Source organism: Staurois parvus, unplaced genomic scaffold, assembly GCF_062004578.1.
Source record: "Staurois parvus isolate SC_StPar_1 unplaced genomic scaffold, SC_StPar_1.0 ptg000882l, whole genome shotgun sequence".
Lineage (NCBI taxonomy): Eukaryota > Metazoa > Chordata > Amphibia > Anura > Ranidae > Staurois > Staurois parvus.
Window position 1 is genome coordinate 3,785,035 of NW_028318678.1, and position 21,443 is coordinate 3,806,477.

General features: G+C 42.3%; 1 protein-coding gene across 2 annotated transcripts in view; it reads left to right on the forward strand.

The window, feature by feature from the left end:
- The window catches only part of LOC149442995 (uncharacterized), a 69,894-nt gene that overhangs the window by 14,850 nt on the left and 33,601 nt on the right, over positions 1 to 21,443 (forward strand). For both annotated transcript variants that reach the window (XR_016306715.1, XM_089656040.1), the window contains exons 6-11: positions 26 to 197; positions 6,886 to 7,011; positions 8,568 to 8,630; positions 12,007 to 12,129; positions 14,707 to 14,862; positions 19,049 to 19,102. Coding sequence is in view for 1 of the 2 variants with exons in the window: in XM_089656040.1 (XP_089512166.1) it covers positions 26 to 197; positions 6,886 to 7,011; positions 8,568 to 8,630; positions 12,007 to 12,129; positions 14,707 to 14,862; positions 19,049 to 19,102 (694 nt within the window). In the remaining variant the exon portion in view is untranslated. The remainder of the gene's footprint in view (positions 1 to 25; positions 198 to 6,885; positions 7,012 to 8,567; positions 8,631 to 12,006; positions 12,130 to 14,706; positions 14,863 to 19,048; positions 19,103 to 21,443) is intronic.

The window sequence follows — 21,443 nt, forward strand, 5'->3', positions numbered from 1 at the left end:
ACACTGTCTATGTTGTTTGCCTTAGGGAACCAGCTGCAAAACTTCCTATTGGAGCTATCACCAGTGCAGCAGAAGTACCGGGAGGGTATACTCCTGACAATGGACAGTAAGTCGAAGTGTGTGTGTGCATGCCACCGTGACAAGAAGCCCAAGTGTAACTCGTGCGTCGTGTCCCACAAACCAATGCGTGTGCACAGGTAAAAACAAAACCAAAAAAAAAATACTTTCTCGTTGCTGTTTATAATCAATCATTTGATTCTTTCAGTATTCACTGGAGGCTCTGGTGGCAACAGGAGCCATTGTAAATCAAATTCTGTAAGGGGGGGGGCTGAGTCTTGCTGTGTGTGTCTGTGGACACACACAGCCCGGCACAGGAGCATGTCTGCACGTGTGTCCCCCTAGTGGCTTGCTATGGGAGCACTGTGAGAAGAGGAGCGGAAAGCTCCATGGGGGACCTCAGAAGAGAAGGTTTGGAGCTGCTGTGTGCAAAACTATTGCACGGAGTAGGTAAGTATAATGTCTTTTTTTTTTTTTTTTTTTTTCAATTTTAGGAACAAAAAAAATTAAGGTTTCCAACCACTTTAAGCCATCTCCCAACTAAAGTTTTATGTAATGTAGTTCTAAGGTCATAACATATGGGCAGCACAGTGGCTAAATGGTTAGCACTTCCGCCTGGCAGTACTAGGGTCATTGGTTCAAATTCCAGCCACGGCACCACCTGCCTGGAGTTTGCATGTTCTCCCTGTGCCTGAGTGGGTTTCCTCCGGGTACTCCGGTTTTATCCCACACTCCAAAGACATGCCGGTAGGTTAATTGGATCCTGTCTAAATTGTCCCTAGTATGTGTATGAATGTAAGTTAGGGACCTTAGATTGTACACCCCTTGAGGGTTAGGGACTGATGTGAATGTACAATATATATGTCCCCCCGCCGGCGCTCCTGGCTCCTCTTTCTCTTTGGGTGCCCCATAGCATGCAGCTTGCTATGGGGACCTCTGAGCAGGCGTGCTCCAGAGCCACTGCTCTGTGTGTCCCTTCACACACGGAGCCATGGCTCAGCCCCGTCCCCTCTGTCTCCTCATTGGCTCACTGGCTGTGCAGGCAGAGACCCCATACAGCCGAGATCTTCCTGCACATTGCTGGATCGCGATGGGGCTCAGATAAGTATTGGGGGGGGGGGGGCTGCAGCACAAAGAAAGTTTTTTACTTTTATGCATAGAATGCATGAAGGTAAAAAGCACTGAGCCTTTATAACCACCTTAACCCAAAAAGAGGTTTCTGTTGTGGATGCAGTGTGTCCACAAATAAGGTATGTCACCATAGCGGCCTTCGTTCACAATGTATGGCTGTAGAGAGCTGCTCTCAGTATCAGTAAGGAGCACGGTTATGGAACTGGCCTGAAAAATTAGGAAAAGATAAGCACATAGGAAAAATATCATACAAAAACACCTTGGGGATCCCAAGGGAAAAAAAGTAGCTTTTGCAATCCACATAATTTAAAGTATAACTACAGTCGGGTCCATAAATATTGGGACATCGACACAATTCTAACATTTTTGGCTCTATACACCACCACAATGGATTTGAAATGAAACCAACAAGATGTGCTTTAACTGCAGACTGTCAGCTTTAATTTGAGGGTATTTACATCCAAATCAGGTGAACGGTGTAGGAATTACAACAGTTTGCATAGGTGCCTCCCACTTGTTAAGGGACCAATAGTAATGGGACAGAATAATCATAAATCAAACTTTTGCTTTTTAATACTTGGTTGCAAATCCTTTGCAGTCAATTACAGCCTGAAGAGTGGAACGCATAGACATCACCAGACGCTGGGTTTCATCCCTGGTGATGCTCTGCCAGGCCTCTACTGCAACTGTCTTCAGTTCCTGCTTGTTCTTGGGGCATTTTCCCTTCAGTTTTGTCTTCAGCAAGTGAAATGCATGCTCAATCGAATTCAGGTCAGGTGATTGACTTGGCCATTGCATAACATTCCACTTCTTTCCCTTAAAAAACTCTTTGGTTGCTTTTGCAGTCTGCTTTGGGTCATTGTCCATCTGCACTGTGAAGCGTCCAATGAGGTCTGAAGCATTTGGCTGAATATGAGCAGATAATATTCCCGAAACACTTCAGAATTCATCCGGCTGCTTTTGTCAGCAGTCACATCATCAATAAATACAAGAGAAGCAGTTCCATTGGCAGCCATACATGCCCACGCCATGACACTACCACCACCATGCTTCACTGATGAGGTGGTATGCTTAGGATCATGAGCAGTTCCTTTCCTTCTCCATACTCTTCTCTTCCCATCACTCTGGTACAAGTTGATCTTGGTCTCATCTGTCCATAGGATGTTGTTCCAGAACTGTGAAGGCTTTTTTACATGTCGTTTGGCAAACTCTAATCTGGCCTTCCTGTTTTTGAGGCTCACCAATGGTTTCCATCTTGTGGTGAACGCTCTGTATTCACTCTGGTGAAGCCTTCTCTTGATTGGTGACTTTGACACACACACACCTACCTCCTGGAGAGTGTTCTTGATCTGGCCAACTGTTATGAAGGGTGTTTTCTTCACCAGGGAAAGAATTCTTCAGTCATCCACCACAGTTGTTTTCCGGGGTCTTTTGGTGTTTCTGAGCTCACCGGTGCGGTCCTTCTTTTTGCGAATGTTCCAAACAGTTGTTTTGGCCACGCCTAATATTTTTGCTATCTCTCTGATGGGTTTTTGTTTTTTCAGCCTAATGATGGCTTGCTTCACTGATCGTGACAGCTCTTTGGATCTCATCTTGACAGCAACAGATTCCAAATGCAAATGGCACACTTGAAATGAACTCTGGACCTTTTATCTGCTCATTGTAATTGGGATAATGAGGGAATAACACACACCTGGCCATGGAACAGCTGAGAAGCCAATTGTCCCATTACTTTTAGTCCCTTAACAAGTGGTAGGCACATATGCAAACTGTTGTAATTCCTACACCGTTCACTTGATTTGTATGTAAATACCCTCAAATTAAAGCTGACAGTCTGCAGTTAACGCACATCTTGTTCGTTTCATTTCAGATCCATTGTGGTGGTGTATAGAGTCAAAAATGTTAGAATTGTGTCGATGTCCCAATATTTATGGACCTGACTGTAAAGGCAAAACTGTGAATAGAGTGAAGAGGGATTTAGTACACCGTTCAGGTTTGTATTGCTGTCTGTGCCTCTGTTAGGAAGATTCACCCTCTCTAATTGTCCTATTTACCATTCGCAACGAAGGTAAAAGTAAAACCAAATTCCACATTTTGGGTTGGCCCAGAACAGGAATAGTGGGGAGATCATCCAACGGGAACACTAGTTTTGGTGACAACCACGGATTCCCTCACTTTAGAGGGATTTTCTCTCACTTCCTATTTTGGTAGAAAGTGAAGAGAAATCTCCCCAATGGGTGACAGATGGCAAAAAGGATCCTTACAGGGGTTATAACCCTACCCTACTCCCAAATGGTTTTTCAATCATGTATTACTTTTTCATCAGCTGCCCAATTGTGGACAGGTTGGCTATACCAATTACATCATAAAAATATACCAAATGCACCAATTCATTGTTGGTATGTTTTTTATTTTATTGATCTTCTTTATGCATATTTCTCCTTTCTTATGTATCAATCTATATCTATACCAACTATATTAATTACTGTGTGTGTATTGGCTGCAGTACTATCCTCCCCGATGAAGGGGACCCCTTGATGCCACTGAAATGTGTTGGCTTTTTCAGCCTTTCAACTTACTTGTGGAAATGAAGTGTATTTTGGACTGTACATTTGGATTTGTGTTCTTTCACTTATCAATATGTTTCACACCCAAGGTTCCCACTAAAGGCCCCTAAGCCTAGTTCACACAGGATGAATGTCGGGCGGCATTCGGGCCATGTGTACAGCTACTGGTCCGACAGAAGCCGAAGGGGCATGATTGAAAAGGGTCTGCCAATTGGCTCCCAATCTGCAGGAGGGGGCGCATGCCCCTGTCGGAACACTAGCCCTCCGTTTTCGTCTTGTACCAAATTTTATTGTAACTGTAATTTTCCAAAAACAGTGCAGTGCTGAAAATACATAAATACCAAACTGGTGCTAAAAATATAAATATAAAATGTGCCCCGATATATAAATGGTAATACAATAAACATCATGTGCTCAAACTATGTGCCCTCATAAATAAGTGAAATGAAAATACTCCAATATACACCTCTAATTAGATGATAAAGCAACTAAACACAGACCCCTCAACTCTGGGGGTAATACAACTGTGATAGGTGCAAACGTGAAAACACTGCAAATATATATGATATTTCAAAAAAGTCCATAAACATTCAAATCACATGTGCTTCAAAATCCAGAAATCCTGCAACGTGCCAAATGGTGATGATATCCGTGAGTAGTGTCCGCACACTTGATCCACACTGGCCAAAATGCCTTCTCACCTCCTTTAATCGACCCAAAGGGCCACTTCGCTTTCAGGATCACACCTGGATCCTACTCCAACCCTGGCTGGCAGTATTTCACCTGTAGTTCCTCTGAATAATACTCCAGACCTCTCAGGATGGATCAATCTGCTAAATATAATTCTCACCCACGCTCATGGTGAGTGAGAAAGAAATCCTCCATAGTGTAGTAATGTTGATAAAAAGTCTCCTTTATTGTATATAAACATTGCCCACTCACATTTCTCCCCACTACAGATCCTCCTCTTTCTTCATGTAAGGGTATACTGCATGGGTTAGGGTTTTTGGGTGTTCCAAGATGGCGTCCAACGCCGGATGTGCGTCACCACGCACCGGAAAGCTGCGTCACGACGTATTTAGAACACCGTTCAGACAGCAATACAAACCTGATCGGTGTTCTAAATCCCTCTTCACTCTATTCACAGTTTTGCCTTTAGTTATACCGCATTTTCCGGCGTATAAGACGACTTTTTACCCCTTGAAAATCTTCTCAAAAGTCGGGGGTCGTCTTATACGCCGGTATACGGCATGCTGACACTTTTTAGGGGGTGGCGCGGTACTGCCGCCCCCCCTTCCAACGGAAGGGACACTAAGTACAGGGGTGGGCAGGGGCTGCTGTTTCTTACCTGGCTCCGGTCCCACAACGATCCAGTCCAGGAAGCACGGCTGCTCCTTCATTCAGTTCGGCCACTGGATGTTCGCGCGGCTGCTCGGCTCCGCCTCTTCACCGGTGATTGGCCGCCAGAACTGTAGCTCAGGAAAGGGACACAGGCGGCGAGGAGGTGGAGCCGAGTGGCCCCACGAAAATCGAGTGAAGGAGCGGCCGGTAAGTGTGCCATGCAGAGGTGCTGCTGCAACCACATATGCTGGCTGCAGCAGCACCATACTGGAACAGGGGTCAGCAAGTGTCATTGGTGTCAGTGGGAGGAATAGTGCCCCATCATTGGTGTCACTGATACCAATTATGGGGCATTATTCCTCCCACTGACACCAACGATTGGGCACTTTTCCTCCCCCCCCACTGACACCAACGATGGAGCACTATTCCACTCCCCACTGACACCAATGATGGAACACTATTCCTTTCCCCACTGACACCAATGATGGGATACTATTCCTCCCACTGACACCAATGATGGAGCACTATTCCTCCCACTGACACCAATGATGGGGCGCTATTCCTCCCACTGACACCAATGATGGGGCGCTATTCCTCCCACTGACACCAATGATGGGGCGCTATTCCTCCCACTGACACCAATGATGGGGCACTATTCCTCCCACTGACACCAATGATGGGGCGCTATTCCTCCCACTGACACCAATGATGGGGCGCTATTCCTCCCACTGATGTGCATTGGAAGAGGGGTAGTCTTCTACAGCGAGTATAGCCCAAACACTATATTTTAACAGGAAAAGTAGGGGGTCATCTTATACACCGGAAAATACGGTACTTTAAAATATATGGATTGGAAAAGCTCCTTTTTTCCCCTGGGATCCCCAAGGTGTTTTTGTATGACAGTTTTCCGATGTGCTTAGCTTATATTTTCAGCACTGCAATGTTTTTTGAAAATCTCATTTATCACTGTTAAGGTATCAGTTTTGAGTGTTAGCAGCGGATATCTATAGGATTAATTATCTCTTCCTTGTGTGCGCAGAAGGACTTCCTTCATATTGTAACTGTAATGTCTATCTTCATTTTGTAAAGTGCTGCGCAAACTGTTGGCGCTATACAGTAGGGGAGTTTTCTGTACTAGCATTGGATAGTTAGTACAGCGGCTCCTCCTGAGCTGTCAGGTTTTTATTTATTTTTTTCATTCAGCCTGCTGGGTTGAACGAAGAAAAAAAAACTAGTGGTGTGTGCTAGGCTTTAGTGTGCATTGGAGCTGCCAAACCAGAAGCACTGCAATCTTCTACAAATAACAAACGATGTAAACTTTTACTAATAACCACCAAATTCAGTATCCATCGCCTCTTGCCCATGCCCTTCAATCAATAACAGAGGCCCCCAATACATACACCGTATTTGCAAAATTGACTTGACGCTCGTACACCTCATCGGTCATCTGCATTATACAGTCCTGTGCTCCATCTATAAGAACACCAGCAGGGAGAACAATGAATATACAATACATTTTATATTCTGATAGCAGTACATAGATTTCCAGAATTTAGTAAATTAGACTTCATAACACTTGCATGCTCTGTGGACTGTACATGTCTGTGTATTATCCTAATTAAGGGTATCAGTTTGAAAATATTACACTGGCTTCACTCTGTGGTATCCTTGAGGTAATACACTTTAGTACATGGCAACTGGATTTACAATCAAAAACGCATTTTTTTATAATGTTTGTATGACTAATTTAAAAACGATTAGCCTAATTTTTCTGAACCTTTTCACACAGTTACATGCCAGTGTTCAAGCTGGTGACTGAATATTTGAACAGAGCTGAAAATGAAAACCCAAAGACAGCTGCAGTGATGTTACTCGGTGCTGCCAGAGAGATTCTCTTGGAGAAGACTATAATAAAGTAAGTCGGTGGACCTGGTTATTACTCGGTATCATCGGTAGTTGTAGCGGTCATTCTTTGGTTGGACATCTCATGTAGTTGTAATAGTGAGCACACTTCTTTACATGACATTGTTTTACTTTACATTATACTACTACTACTATCTTTATTTACTTGCAAAAAGAATTTCTGGAAAGCCATGGCAGAGAATTAAAGTATTGAAGGAATATTTCCTTAGGACTAAGTGATAGGCTATCATGAAAGCCCCTTTTCTGCCCACAAATATTCAAATGTACTGTGCATTTCCTAGCTTTACTCAGGGACAGGAATTGAGCCACATCGCACCTGTGTTTTACAAGCCATTCATAAAATGCCGACCACTGTATTCTTCAGTGTTGTCTTGTTTAGGTAGCAATAGCGACGAGGCAGGTCATGTGACCATCTGAGTCCCGATGCAAGAAAAACAGTGGGCAGGTGTGTAAAGCACACCACTGCACTTTGTGTCATTAAACTCACATTAAAAACTATGAATAAATGCTGTTCATATACATTCAGTCACTATGGGATTCATGTTCTGTATTCTGCAAAATACCTGGTTGATCCTGCTGTTCTCTATCTCCCCCTCCTGTCCATGGCCCCAATGCTGTTTGGGATTTTGCAGAGTAGTGTTGGCAGCTAGTGCACTTGCTCAGTTTTCAGTGCATTTTCTACCCTGAGCATTTCCTCGATATCACATCTCAGCAGGCCATGTGAGAGTCACAAATGTGGGCATACAGTGTTAAATGACAGCCCCCTCCCTCCCTCCTCCTCCTCCATGCCTACTAACACAATGGTGGTGGGATAATACATGCAGATTGATGGAGGCTTCACCTCTATACCATATTGCCAAAAAAATAAAATAAAGCTTTAATTTAGAAAAAAAAATAAAAAAAGAGATATAGATAGATATAGATAGATATAGATTTTATATATATATATAATCAAATCTCTATCTATCTATTGAGATAGATATAGATATATATATATAGATATATTATGACCGCTTTGAGCAGTTAAAAAAATATATTAATACTCTGTATCCCAAAGGCTGTGTTTTTTTTTTTTGTTTTTTTTTTTGTTTTTTTTCTTACATGTGACCAACAGCAGAGGACTAGCAGCTCCTCCTGCCACTGTTTTCCTGTGCAGACAGGATGGGAAAGAGCTGGGTCATGTGACAGTATAAATAGTAAAAAATAGTGTAGCGCTCCTGTGATTATTAAATTTTTGAAATCTAAACCATGTGAACTAAAATCATCAAATATAATAAATATGATAAATGTGATTAAAATTAAATTATATCCTTAAATGCATGAGATGTAAAAAATAAAAAAATTAAATTGTTTGGGTCATGTGACAGCTATATGTCAATTAGTAATAAGGTACTTGGATTTTTTTGTTAAAATAATTAAGGTGCCATCATCCAAATACAGAAAGAGAAGGGATCATGTGAATTTAAACAGTGTGTGCTTAACTGTTCTTAAAATGCCCTAATATCTAAAGTGATTTTTGTGTTTATTTTTATTCCCCTCAAAAAACAGCCCATTTCCATTTTTTGAGGCAACTACCAGTGTTACAGAGACTTCTGTCACCCTAATGTCAAGGTATGTCTGATAGAACCGCCTATTTTTTTTACTTCTGTCTAGACAGGCTCGTGGCTGATTATGTCATTTAAAAGATCAGTCCCCCACAACTGTCGGATGTCACATTACACTGAATGAGCAGTGATAATCCTTTTTATGGTGGTTCCTAGAGGATGGTGGCGTTAGGACTAAAGTGCTGGACTCGTTTAGGAAGTCAGAGTGCTTCAACTTGCTATTTTTCACCCCTGACATTTAGGAAATGTCCTCATTACTCTTTAACCACTTGCCCTCCTGAGGATTTACCCCCCTTAATGACCAGGCCTCTTTTTGCTACTCAGCGCTGCACAAATTCAACTGATAATTGCGCGGTCATGCAATGCTGCACCCAAACGAAATTTACGTCCTTTTTTTCACACAAATAGAGCTTTCTTTCGGTGATATTTGATCACCTTTGGCAGTGATACATTGTTGCTGAGAAGAGTTTAATTGAAAACAATGCAGCCTTCCTCCCCGTCTGTGTTTGCCAGCAATCGCCGAGGTCCGGCGGGTAATCACGGGTAGAACACCCGTGAGAGGACAACAGGCTATACTTAGAAGTTTTGGATTTACGAGGGAAAAGATAGTCAGGTGGAGCACCCCGGATGCCCAGACTACATGGGGAGTAGTGACAACATAGTTTAGGACTTGGTGTCCTCCTTTTTCCATATGGGGTACCACTTATACGTTGGCAATTTTTATTCAAGCGTGCCACTATTTAGACATTTGTTCAATCTTGGAACTGGCGCTTTGCTGAGAGGCATGTTGAATCAATAGAAGAATTTATTTTTTTAACACAAGTTTTTGGAAAATTACAAAAATTTATTTTTCTTTTTACACAAAATTGTCACTTAAATGATTTACTGCTCACACATGCCATGGGTATATGTGGAATTACTCCCCAAAATACATTCTGATACTTCTCCCAAGTATGGGAGTACCACATGTGAGAGACATTTTGGCAGTCTAGCCAAGTACAGGACCCCAAAATCTAATAAGCACCTTCAGGCTTTTAAAGGGCTTTATTTCCTCATTACACTTCCTGACTACCTATCACAGTTTCGGAGGCCCTGAAATGCCAGGATAGCACCTAACCTCCCCAAATGACCCCTTTTTTGGAAAGTAGACATCCCATGGAATTTGATAAAAAGCACGGTAAGTATTTTGCAGATCTCATTTCTTGCCACAAGTTTTTGGAAAATGATGAAAAAAACAAACTTTTTTTCTATTCTTTTTTTATATTTCAAAACCTTGTGAGAAAAAATGAGGTCTGCAAAATACTCACCATGCCTCTTTCTAAATTCCTTGGGGTGTCTACTTTCCAGAAAGGGGTCATTTGGGGGGGGGGGGGGTTTGGTGCTATCCTGGCATGTCAGGGCCCTCGAAACTGTGATAGGTAGTGAGGAAGTGAAATGAGGAAGTTGCACACCTTCAGCCTTTCAAAGTGGTTATCGCATTTCAGGCTCCTGTATGTGGCTAGGCTCCCAAAAAGCCTCACAGGTGGTATCCCCGTACTTGGTAGAAGTAGCAGAATGTATTTTGGGGTGTAATTCCACATATACCCATGGCTTGTGCGAGAAATAAATCATTTAAGTGACAACTTTGTGTAAAAAAAAAAAAAAATTTTTTTGTCATTTTCCAGAAACTTGTGGAAAAAAAATAAATCTTCCATGGACTCAATATGCCTCTCAGCAGATAGCTTAGGGTGTCTACTTTCCAAATAGGGGTCATTTGAGGGTGTTTGTACTATCCTGGTATTTTAGCACCTCAAGAAATGTGATGGGCAGTCACAAAGTAAAAGCTGTGTAAATTTCATTATCTATACCATAGTTTGTAGACGCTGTAACTTTCACACAAAGCAATCAATATACACTTACTGAGATTTTTTTTAACCAAAAACATGTAGCAGAATACATTTTGGCCTAAATTTATGACGAAATTTTAGTTTTTTTGGATATTATTTTTCGACCAAAATGAGAAAATATTGTTTTTTTAAATAAATTTCTTTTAAAAATAAATTTTTTGTTTATAGCGCCAAAAATAAAAAAGTGCAAAGGTGATCAAATACCACCAAAAAAAGCTCTATTTGTGTGAAAAAAAGGACATAAATTTCATTTATGTACCGTATTGCATGACCGTGCAATTGTCCGTTAAACTAGCACAGCCCTGTATAGCAAAAATGGCGTAAATTGCAGTATCTATACCATAATTTGTAGACATAACTTTCACACAAAGCAATCAATATACACCTATTTAGATTTTTTTCTCTCAAAAACATGTAGCAGAATACATTTTGGCCTAAATTTATAACTAACTTTGAGTTTACTATATATTTTTTATAGCTGAAAGTAAAAAATAGTTTTTCTTCCAAATTTTGGGTCTTTTTTTTTGTTTATAGCGTGAAAAATAAAAAGTGCAAGGGTGATCAAATACCACCAAAAGAAAGCTCTATTTGTGTGAAAAAAAGTACGTAAATTTCGTTGGCGTGCAGCATTGCATGACTGCGCAATTATCAGTTGAATTAGTGCAGCGCCGAGTAGCAAAAAGAGGCCTGGTCATTAAGGGGGGTAAATCCTCAGGAGAGTAAGTGGTTAATGTTGTTCCCCATGCCGTAGACTTCTTTTGGATGTCCTGAAGATCTAAGATTTTCATGTCCCTCAGTGAGCAATAAATTATTATTATTATACAGGATTTATATGGCGCCAACAGTTTTCTCAGCACTTTACAATATAACGGGAGACAATACAGCAACAATACAGTTCAATACAAGAGGGATAGGAGGGCCCTGATCCTGGGAGCTTACAATCTAGGAGAAAAATTGGATTTTTGTTCTTATCGTAAAACCCTTTTCTCTGAGTCCATCAGGGGAGTTTCCATCCCTCTGTGTTTATGATCATGCTCTTGGTACTGCTTTGCAACAAAATTGAGGCATTCTGGTTGTAAGAGGGTATATTTGGGCTGGCCTCCAGTGTTTTTTCTATGCCAGGCAGTGTGCAATCCTCCAAGAGTAGTAAACCCAAATGTTAAAGTTTCCCTGTGTCCCTCAATTGACGGGGGAAAAAAAAGGATTTTGCATTTGAGTACAAAAAAAAAAAACTATTTTACTTTTCTGTTCTTTTTTTAACAAAGGAAAACTTACTGAAATTTGTACTTTTCCACAGATTGTTGGTGTGCCCAAAAGTATTGTGCTCTATGTTTGCAGTTTATTAATAGACCTAATTTACTGTCATTAAAAGGAACCTTTTAAAAATGTATAAATATATTTAAGAACTTTTAGATAACAATAGCTGATGGATCTTGGGTTGAAATGTAATATAATGGAAACATTTTGTGTGACATTTTGGTGTATGTTTTCTCCCAGGATTGTGGCTACTTTACAAAGCCTTCTGGTTTTAACAGATTATCCGAGGAACCTCTATGAGAAGTTTATTATGTTTTTTCAGTCCATCCCACTTCCGCGACACTGCTGCAATTTTATAAACAGGTAAACTGATCTGAAGGCAGCTGATTGCCTTTAAAAGGGCATGTACTCATTTTTGTTTTAGATTTTGTTATTGACATTTTTATGAATGTATATTTTTGCACCTATACAGAACTAATATTTCAGTTACTTGTGGATTCTGATGGGCTCATACTCTGATGTTTCTTATCTTTTATTTTCCCATTTCCTTTTAACCTTTCATATAATATAAGGCAAGATCTTTGACATTTACAATGAAATCTATGAGGACCTTCTGTCATTAATTTGCATGTCTGTCTGTCCTTCCAGGCCACATTGCACTCCAGATAAAAAAACTTCTACTAAAACACTTTATTACAGCAGCTTGTTAACTCATCCCTGCTTTTTAGACTCCTTTATTATTATGTGCCTGTACTTAATATAATGAGCAAGGAAGAAGTCCTTTAGCTTTTTTGGCTACAATGGCAGTGAATAAAATTCAAAACATTAACATATAAAGCCATTTATAACTCTGCCCCAAATTACATCACCAATCTTGTCTCCAAATATCACCCAAACCGTCCTCTCCGCTCCTCCCACGACCTCCTGCTCTCTAGCTCCCTTGTCTCCTCCTCCCATGCTTGTATCCAGGACTTCTCCAGAGCCTCCCCCATTATTTGGAACTCTCTAACCCAATTTATCAGACTCTCGCCTACTCTGCCCACTTTTAGGCGCTCTCTGGAAACCTCTCTCTTCAGGGAAGCCTATCCTGCCCTCAGCTTATAACGGAATCTTCTATTTCTCCCATCAGTCCATCCTCCACAGTTATTACCTTTTGTAGCACCAGCCCCTCCCTCTTAGATTGTAAGATCCAAGGATCAGGGCTCTCCTATCCCTCTTGTATTGAACTGTATTGTTGCTGTATTGTCTCCCGTTATATTGTAAAGCGCTCTACTGTTGGCGTGATATAAATCCTGTATACTAATAATAACTTTCAGGGAAAATAGAAAACAAATGCAGCACTGCATCGAATGATCAGTAAACTGCAATATCTAACATTTTTGTTTTGGGGTTTAGATACAATATAAGCTTGACCTCTGTAAGAAATAGCCTCTAATTTAGTCATTCCAATAAATGACTCTTCCACATATTTACTACAACATCACAGTTACCACTTGCCTACTGGGACTTTTACCCCCTTCCTGCCCAGGCCAATTTCCAGCTTTCAGTGCTGTCGCACCTTGAATAACCATTGCACGGTCATGCAACACTGTACCCATATGAAATTTTTATCATTTTTTTTCACGCAAATAGAGCTTTCTTTTGGTGGTATTTATTTGCCACTAGGGTTTTTATTTTTTTGTACTATAAACAAAAAAAGAACAAAACATTTGAAAAAAAAAGGTTTTTCTTTGTTTCTATTAAAATATTTAACAAACATAATTTTTCTGCTTCACTGATGTGCGTTGATAAGGCAGCACTGTCAGGTGGCACTGATGGGCACTGTCAGGTGGCACTGATGGGCACTGTCAGGCGGCACTGATGGGCTCTGATAGGCAGCACTGGTGGGCATTGATGAGGAGGCACTGATGATGCTGCACTGATAGGCAGCTTTGGGAACTGGGTGGCACTGCTCGACAGCACTAATGGGCTGCATTGATAATCAGTGCAAAACTGATCTGTGACATTTGTTGGTAATCGGCAGTACTTTCCTCACGCTGTGACAGTACTTTGTGATCAGATGCATTATTGGACGCTGCGATCAGTTTTTTTACCTAGTCATGTGATCAGCTGTATCTGTAGGACACAATGATCACTGACAGTGCTGGGGCGCATTCTGCGACGACGTCATATGACACCCTCCCAGAACTGGACAACCACACTGTATCTGTTGGCTATAGCGCAGTTGTAAAGTGGTTAACTAATAAAAAGATTTACCTACCACCTCCCTCTTTCTCCTTCTTCCCTCCCTTACTCCTCTGCCTACCCCGTTTCTATATATTCTTATTACATCACAGCTTTCCTCACCAGGATGGGACCAGCCACATACTTGTCTACCTCAGATTATGCGCACTATTCCACTTGTCTATTATACTAATTTATTTCCACCAAGGCATGTGATGAATTATATTTTCACCCTTGTTTATTTTTGACTAAATGGCCTATTTCTCATATTATGCATTTGGATCTATAATTATGAGGTTGTGCTTTGTTTCTGTTCCTACTTTTATACCCTTTATACCTTGTATTCCTTGAAAACAAAATGGTAAACACATATTTAACCATAAATAAGGTCAAGCTGAACTCCAGACAAGGAGTGAAAACTGTATCTAAGGACTTGCAATGCAAGAATCTTCCTGCTTCTGCTCAGTTCATTCTGTGGTTCTTTGCTTTCTTCACCTCTCTAATGCTGTGACTGTATATAGTTCATCTCCCCCAGGCATGTATACTTACCCTGCCATGTTCCTCCCTGATGTAGCATTCCATCCTGTCTACACTTCTTTGTCAACAGGTGTTGGAACTGATAAAATGAAAAAGTAATACCCTTCTAGGGAAGGGGATAAAATTAGGTGACTTAACTGCTCACAATATGTGCTGACATTGTGAATTTTCTCCCATTAGCCTGAATGTTTTACGATGGGATAACTTTTTCCTTTCATCGGTGCTTGCTGGTCAGAATCTGTCAGGAACAAGGACACATAAAGGCAAGCGGGAATACTTGTGTGAGCCACTGCCGGTGGTGCAATCCAGAGTGAAGAAGCTGGAGATGGACCTAAGGTAAGCACTACAGTAGCCTTTCAAATGCACCCGCACGCAGATGCAAGTATGTGAATCGAGCCTTAACGTGGTGGTTGTAAACCCTCACATATAGATAAATGTGCCTTGTGTTGCACTGCTGCTGGTGTAAAACCAAAAAAAAAAAAATATATATATATATATATATATATATATATATATATATATATATATACCGTATTTTTTGCTCTATACGATGCACTCCACCAAACCCCCCACCACCCCCCCCCCCCAAAATGGGGGAAAATGTCTGTGCATCTTATGGAGTGGCCGGCCCGGTATTCCCCCCGTTGCTGCCATGTTAGAATACTGGGCTGGCTGCTCTTCTGTCCAGCACAATCTGCTCCTTGGTCCTACCTGTTCCTCAGTTCAGCGGTGTCCTCATCACCGCTGGTTTCACTGGCTGTCTTCTCTTCCTGGCACCGGCATCCTCTGTGTGGGCACCAGCTTGTGGCTTCACAGCCGGGTGCCCACTGCGCATGCGCTATAAGCGCTGCGCTTTGTGAATGGCCCCGTAGTCTTCTGGGACCTGTCATGTGTCCCAGAAGACTATGGGGAGCAAGGACAACTTCCGATCGACTAGGCGATCGCAGCGGAAGTGTGAAGCGGGTACCTGTCAAATTCGAGTACTCGCTCCCCAAAGGTCTGCAGTCTCTGGTCATCTCCTGTACTATGTGCGCAGTCTCTGGTCATCCCCTGTACTATGTCCGCAGTCTCTGGTCATCTCCTGTACCGTGTCCGCAGTCTCTGGTCATCTCCTGTACCGTGTCCGCAGTCTCTGGTCATCTCCTGTACCGTGTCCGCAGTCTCTGGTCATCTCCTGTACCGTGTCCGCAGTCTCTGGTCATCTCCTGTACCGTGTCCGCAGTCTCTGGTCATCTCCTGTACCGTGTCCGCAGTCTCTGGTCATCTCCTGTACTGTGTCCGCAGTCTCTGGTCATCTCCTGTACCGTGTCCGCAGTCTCTGGTCACCTCCTGTACCGTGTCCGCAGTCTCTGGTCATCTCCTGTACCGTGTCCGCAGTCTCTGGTCATCTCCTGTACCGTGTCCGCAGTCTCTGGTCATCTCCTGTACCGTGTCCGCAGTCTCTGGTCATCTCCTGTACCGTGTCCGCAGTCTCTGGTCATCTCCTGTACCGTGTCCGCAGTCTCTGGTCATCTCCTGTACCGTGTCCGCAGTCTCTGGTCATCTCCTGTACCGTGTCCGCAGTCTCTGGTCATCTCCTGTACCGTGTCCGCAGTCTCTGGTCATCTCCTGTACCGTGTCCGCAGTCTCTGGTCATCTCCTGTACCGTGTCCGCAGTCTCTGGTCATCTCCTGTACCGTGTCTGCAGTCCATTGGTTAAGAATATTTTTTTTTCTTGTTTTCTCCCTTCTAAAACCTAGGTGTGTCTTATGGAGCGAAAAATATGGTACATACAGAGTGTGTATTTATATATATATATATATATATATATATATATATATATATATATATATATATATATATATATATATATATATATATATATGTATGTGTATTATTTATATTTACACACAAACACCTATAGAAGTGCACATGCCTTTTAGTCATTTCAGATGCTTTCACATGATCTCCGTTTTGCTTGATGATATCATTGAGTGTACTGCCAAGTGTCTCTCTAAAATGACAACACAAGGTCAACTGATAGAAAACATGTAATCTGTTTGATAACATGCAAAGTTTGCTAAATTCAATATGTAGGGCGTACTAGTAGGAGACTTAAGGATAGATTCCGGCAACATCTAAACAATATTAGAAATAATCGCTCTACTACATGCAGGAGATTTATCAGCGATTAGCATGCATATAATAGAGAAAATTAAGACTCCAATCCATGCAGGAGGGAAGTATTGTGGGTATTTTCATTTAGACTCGCATCCCTCAAGGCTTAAATTGTGAGTGGGATGTTTCTCATTTTTATGATTAATGCTGTTTTTATTATATAATTTTTTGGGTTAGATTTATAATTTTTCCGGTGTTTGGTCTTTTTTTTTTTTTTTTTTGTGCCATTTTTTTATTTTTTATTTGTCTTTCCCCTCCTGCACAGCTAAGAAGGTAGCGTGTGTGTGTGTGTGTACCTTTTTGTTCTACATTCTCTTTTTTCTGTATATACATTCAGGAGGCGTAGATATTTAAACATTTGGCTGAATGTGTTCTCACTTATATTAATAAGATTCACATATTACCTCCTGTTTTCTTGGGTAGACTGTAAGTTTATCCTTTTTTCATTTATCAGTGGTCTGTGAATGTATTTTTTTTTTTTTTTGTCATTTGTGAATTTGGCTTTCGGAAGTATATTTGACTGCTGCTAATGGGTTTTAAAGATCGTTTCTAAATTGGTGTGTGGGAGGTTTTTGACTTCTTGGTTTCAGCTGTCTATTTGATTATTTAAGCTGCCTTCTAATCAGTACATGCTAGTTATAATTAAGCACATTATTGTGTGAAATGCGGTAACTGTCCTCTGTATGTTGGAGTTGTGATCTATGCTTTTATATGAAGATTCTAATAAATGGATGTTTTATCTGGTACATTATTGGAGTGCGGTCAAAGTTTAATTTCCTTTACAAAGAGAACTGATCCCACCATCCCAGTGCTGTAACTCAGGGACTTCTTCACACCAACGTGATTATAGGTGTGCTCTCTATAAATCAATATAGGTCAAACGAGCATTGTCCCCACTCTGAGGATAATGAGAATGCCTCCTCAGATTTTATTTATTTCAGGTACTTATATAGCGCCATCAATATACGCAGCACTTTACATATATATTGTACATTCACATCAGTCCCTAACCCTCAAGGGGCGTACAATCTAACGTCCCTAACTCACATTCATACATACACATGCTAGGGCCAATTTAGACAGGAGCCAATTCACCTACCAGCATGTCTTTGGAGAGTGGGAGGAAACCAGAGTACCCGGAGGAAACCCACACAGGCACAGGGAGAACATACAAACTCCAGGCAGGAGGTGCTGTGGCTGGTATTCGAACCAACGACCCTAGTACTGCCAGGCGGAAGTGCTAACCATTTAGCCACTGTACTGCCCTACCTGTTAGTCAACTATCCAGCCAACTCAGATTACCAGGATCCATACCGCTTTAAATCCGCCTCTGTCTCTCTCTCCGTATCTCTGCTGATGTTCTCTCAAAGCAAACATATGCGCCACCATAGTGTAGTGTTGATGTAAACCAGTAAAGTTTATTAAAATTGCACTTACATTAAACAAGTAAAACTGCATTGAAATGACATACAGCTGCCCCACCATATTACTGGTCCTTCAGTCTTTGTCACCTCATTCCGCCCCACGTGTATGCTCGTTAACCATGTGACTTCAGTCACAGAGATGAAACAAATCCTCCGTTATAGGTTGTACCTCTTTATCTGCAGTCTTCTCTACATTGGTTCGAAGTGCTGAATTTTTAAAGTTGTCTGAGAGTTGAGAAAAAAAAAGGGGGCAGAGCGCTGAAATTACTCTCTGCAGAGCACAGTGAGGACAGCTCTGAAAGCTGATTGGAGGAAAGGGACACACCCCCTTCACACAGGAACAGAGCCAAGGCTGTCTATTTTCTGCAGGTCGCTCTCCTCTCACCACTTTTCTCTTGACGTGTAGAAAAGTTGTCAGAAGCTATTCAATGTGATGATAGAGAAATGAAGCAGTAGGCGGAAATGACACTTCGTGCTCTGAATTGAGACAAGTACACACTATAGAGCAGTGGTTCTCAACCTTCCTAATGCCGTGACCCTTTAATACAGTTCCTCATGTTGTGGTGACCCCCAACCATAAAATTATTTACCCAGTAATTATAATTCATGAGTGTCGTTTTACCTCCAATACTGCTGCTTTCAACACAGTAGCTGCTTTTAACAGAGTAGCTGCACACAGCAGCTGCTTTCTACACAGTAGCTGCTCTTTACACATCGGAAATATGTGTTTTCTGATGGTCTTAGGAGACCCCTGTGAAAGGGTCGTTCGACCGCCAAAGGGGTCGCGACCCACAGGTTGAGAACCACTGCTATAGAGGGACATGCTTTTCTCATATTCATGTCTGAGGTTTACAACCACTTTTATCAATACCAACAGTGCACAACCTAGGCTGTGAAACATGAATTTCTTGTAAAGATAACGATATCTTGGTTTTTTGCAGTTACCGGCAGTTAGTACGTTACCTGAATGCAGTGAAATGTCCAGACCAGGCTGGGTAAGTTCTATTTCTGCCTATTACAGAGAATCTGTCATCTTTCTTCCTGCTCTGTTTATTTCCTCCTTTTTAGACTGAGCAGCATCGTAGGGAAGTGGTGGATTTAGGCCGGCCATAGATGGATCGAATCTCGGCTAGTTCAGCAGGGACCAGTCGAAATTTGATCGATCTATGGGCAGACTGGTTGTTCTGAAGTGCATACATTGATCAACGTCAATACAACCAGCCTGTCGGATCTTTTGCATGGGATTGTTGCCAGTGGCTATAGCCAAAACTCCTCTAAAGTCTTGCTTTCAAATTGCAATTGTCATGAAATCAATAAGATCTTCCTTCAGTTCTTCACCATCTGACATTTTTTTGCAAATTGTAGGAATATTGATTTAAGATCCATTCTTCTGAAATCTTCAGATCTCCATTAGAAAAATATCCATCAAAACATTCAGCTGGCTCAGTGAGTCATCACTAAAGGACACAAACCACTCTGTCAGGGATCGGTGTCCCTGCCGCGATACGCCGGGCGGCGCATGCGCAGGACACCGATGCGTTCGAATCAGCAGGCAGCGGGACCCGGGCAATGGCCGCGCATGCGCACGCTCGTGATCGCGGACACGCGCCTGGCACCAATGACCGCGCAGGGCGGGCTATTTAAACTGGGTTAGAGGTATGTCAATTGCCGTTTGGTCTTTTGTGCTCTGTCCTGATACCTGATCCTGTTGCCGACCTCTGCATTGTACCTGACCCTGCTGATTGTATCCTGCTTAACCCTTGGCTTGCCTGACCATCCTTCTGCCTGACCCCTTGTACCGCGCTGTCCGCTAGTTACTGAACCCGGCTTGTGACCTCGACCATTCTCTGCCTTCTCCTCCGGTACCTCGCTGCCCGCACGTTGCTGACCTGGCCCGCCTGACTACGCTTCCAGCCACCCAGACGATCCATCCATTCCGCAGGGATCGTCCCTGGTTACCAGGTCTGCCAGCTTCTTTACAGCAGACTCCTTACCCCACACTCCTCTGACGGTGCTCTCTACCATTGTCGGACGTACTCAGGGGTCGCGACCTGGTGTCAGTCTGCTCCAAGTCCATCCCCACCATCAGGGGCCCTGGTGAATAAGTAGATTGGGACTTAGACCCCACGCCCTGAGGAAATCCGTGCTGTGGACCGATAGAGACGCCGCCAGGCGGATCATGACACACTCTTTCGCTCCCTGAAGTTCCAACTCATGTAGGCACCCTAATTTTGGGAATCCCTGAGCTAGACTCCTGCACAGGAACTAGGCTAGCATCAGGACCTAGAGCCAGGCCAGCACCACAGGCTAGCTCAAGAGTCAAGCTGACACCGCTTGTTACCCTGTGGTCCAAGAACCAGGCTGGCACTGTAGGCTGGACTTTTAAAACTGGAATCGAAATATACTAAAAAAAAAATGGCAAGTCCTCTTTTAAAGTGCATATATAAACTCCAACAATGAACATCATGTTAAACATACCATTGAGAGCAAATTGTTATATCTGTTTAAGTCTAAAAAACCCACCTGGTACTCTTGGCAGAAATTCTGAGCTTTTCTATGTTCTCTGCACTCTATCAGCTCAAAAAGCCCTCCTACGTATCTCGGAGTAAGGAATGATTAGCCTTTATGTTGTTGAGATTTGAGAATAAGGCTGGCCATACACTCTACAATTTTTCTTGCGAATTTTGCTTTAGATTTATCAAACATATAATATGAGGTCAAACCTAAACAACACTTCAGTTGTATCCATTCAGGCAAGCCCTTGCACTACATAGTTGGAGGTAAATCTAAAGGAAGTTGGACAGAAAATTGTATAGTGTATGGCCAGCCTAAGAGTTGAGTAGTTTGGCAAAAGACAAGTGGCAGAGATGACTTTACTCCACAAAAAGCTGTGTGCGGTCAGCTCACATACAATTCTGAAACCTCCTGCACATGAGTGTGGTGTACTCAGGACAGTTCTTTTGTCTGTTCTCTCAAAGATACCACCGAGGGATCTATAGGACCTTGCTGCCCTCAACTGACTGGGATAGTCCAGATACCAACTGCAAGAAAACGAAGAGAAGAGGGCACACTGGCTTAGCGCATTATCTATCCCAAGGGGGTTTATTTAAAAGTTGCATAGTATTGTTGTACAGCGAGATGGAAATAGCTGTTCACTAGCACAGTGGTAGGTAGACCCAGAGCAATGGAGCCTATCTCTGATAATTCTCAGTGGCTTACGCGTTTCAAGGGAAAGCCCTTCTCCTCCCTGAAGAAGAGAGCTTGCTCTTGAAACACGTAAGCCACTGCGTATTCCCGGAATGTACCTCCTTGGCATTTGCATTGATCACTGCCCCT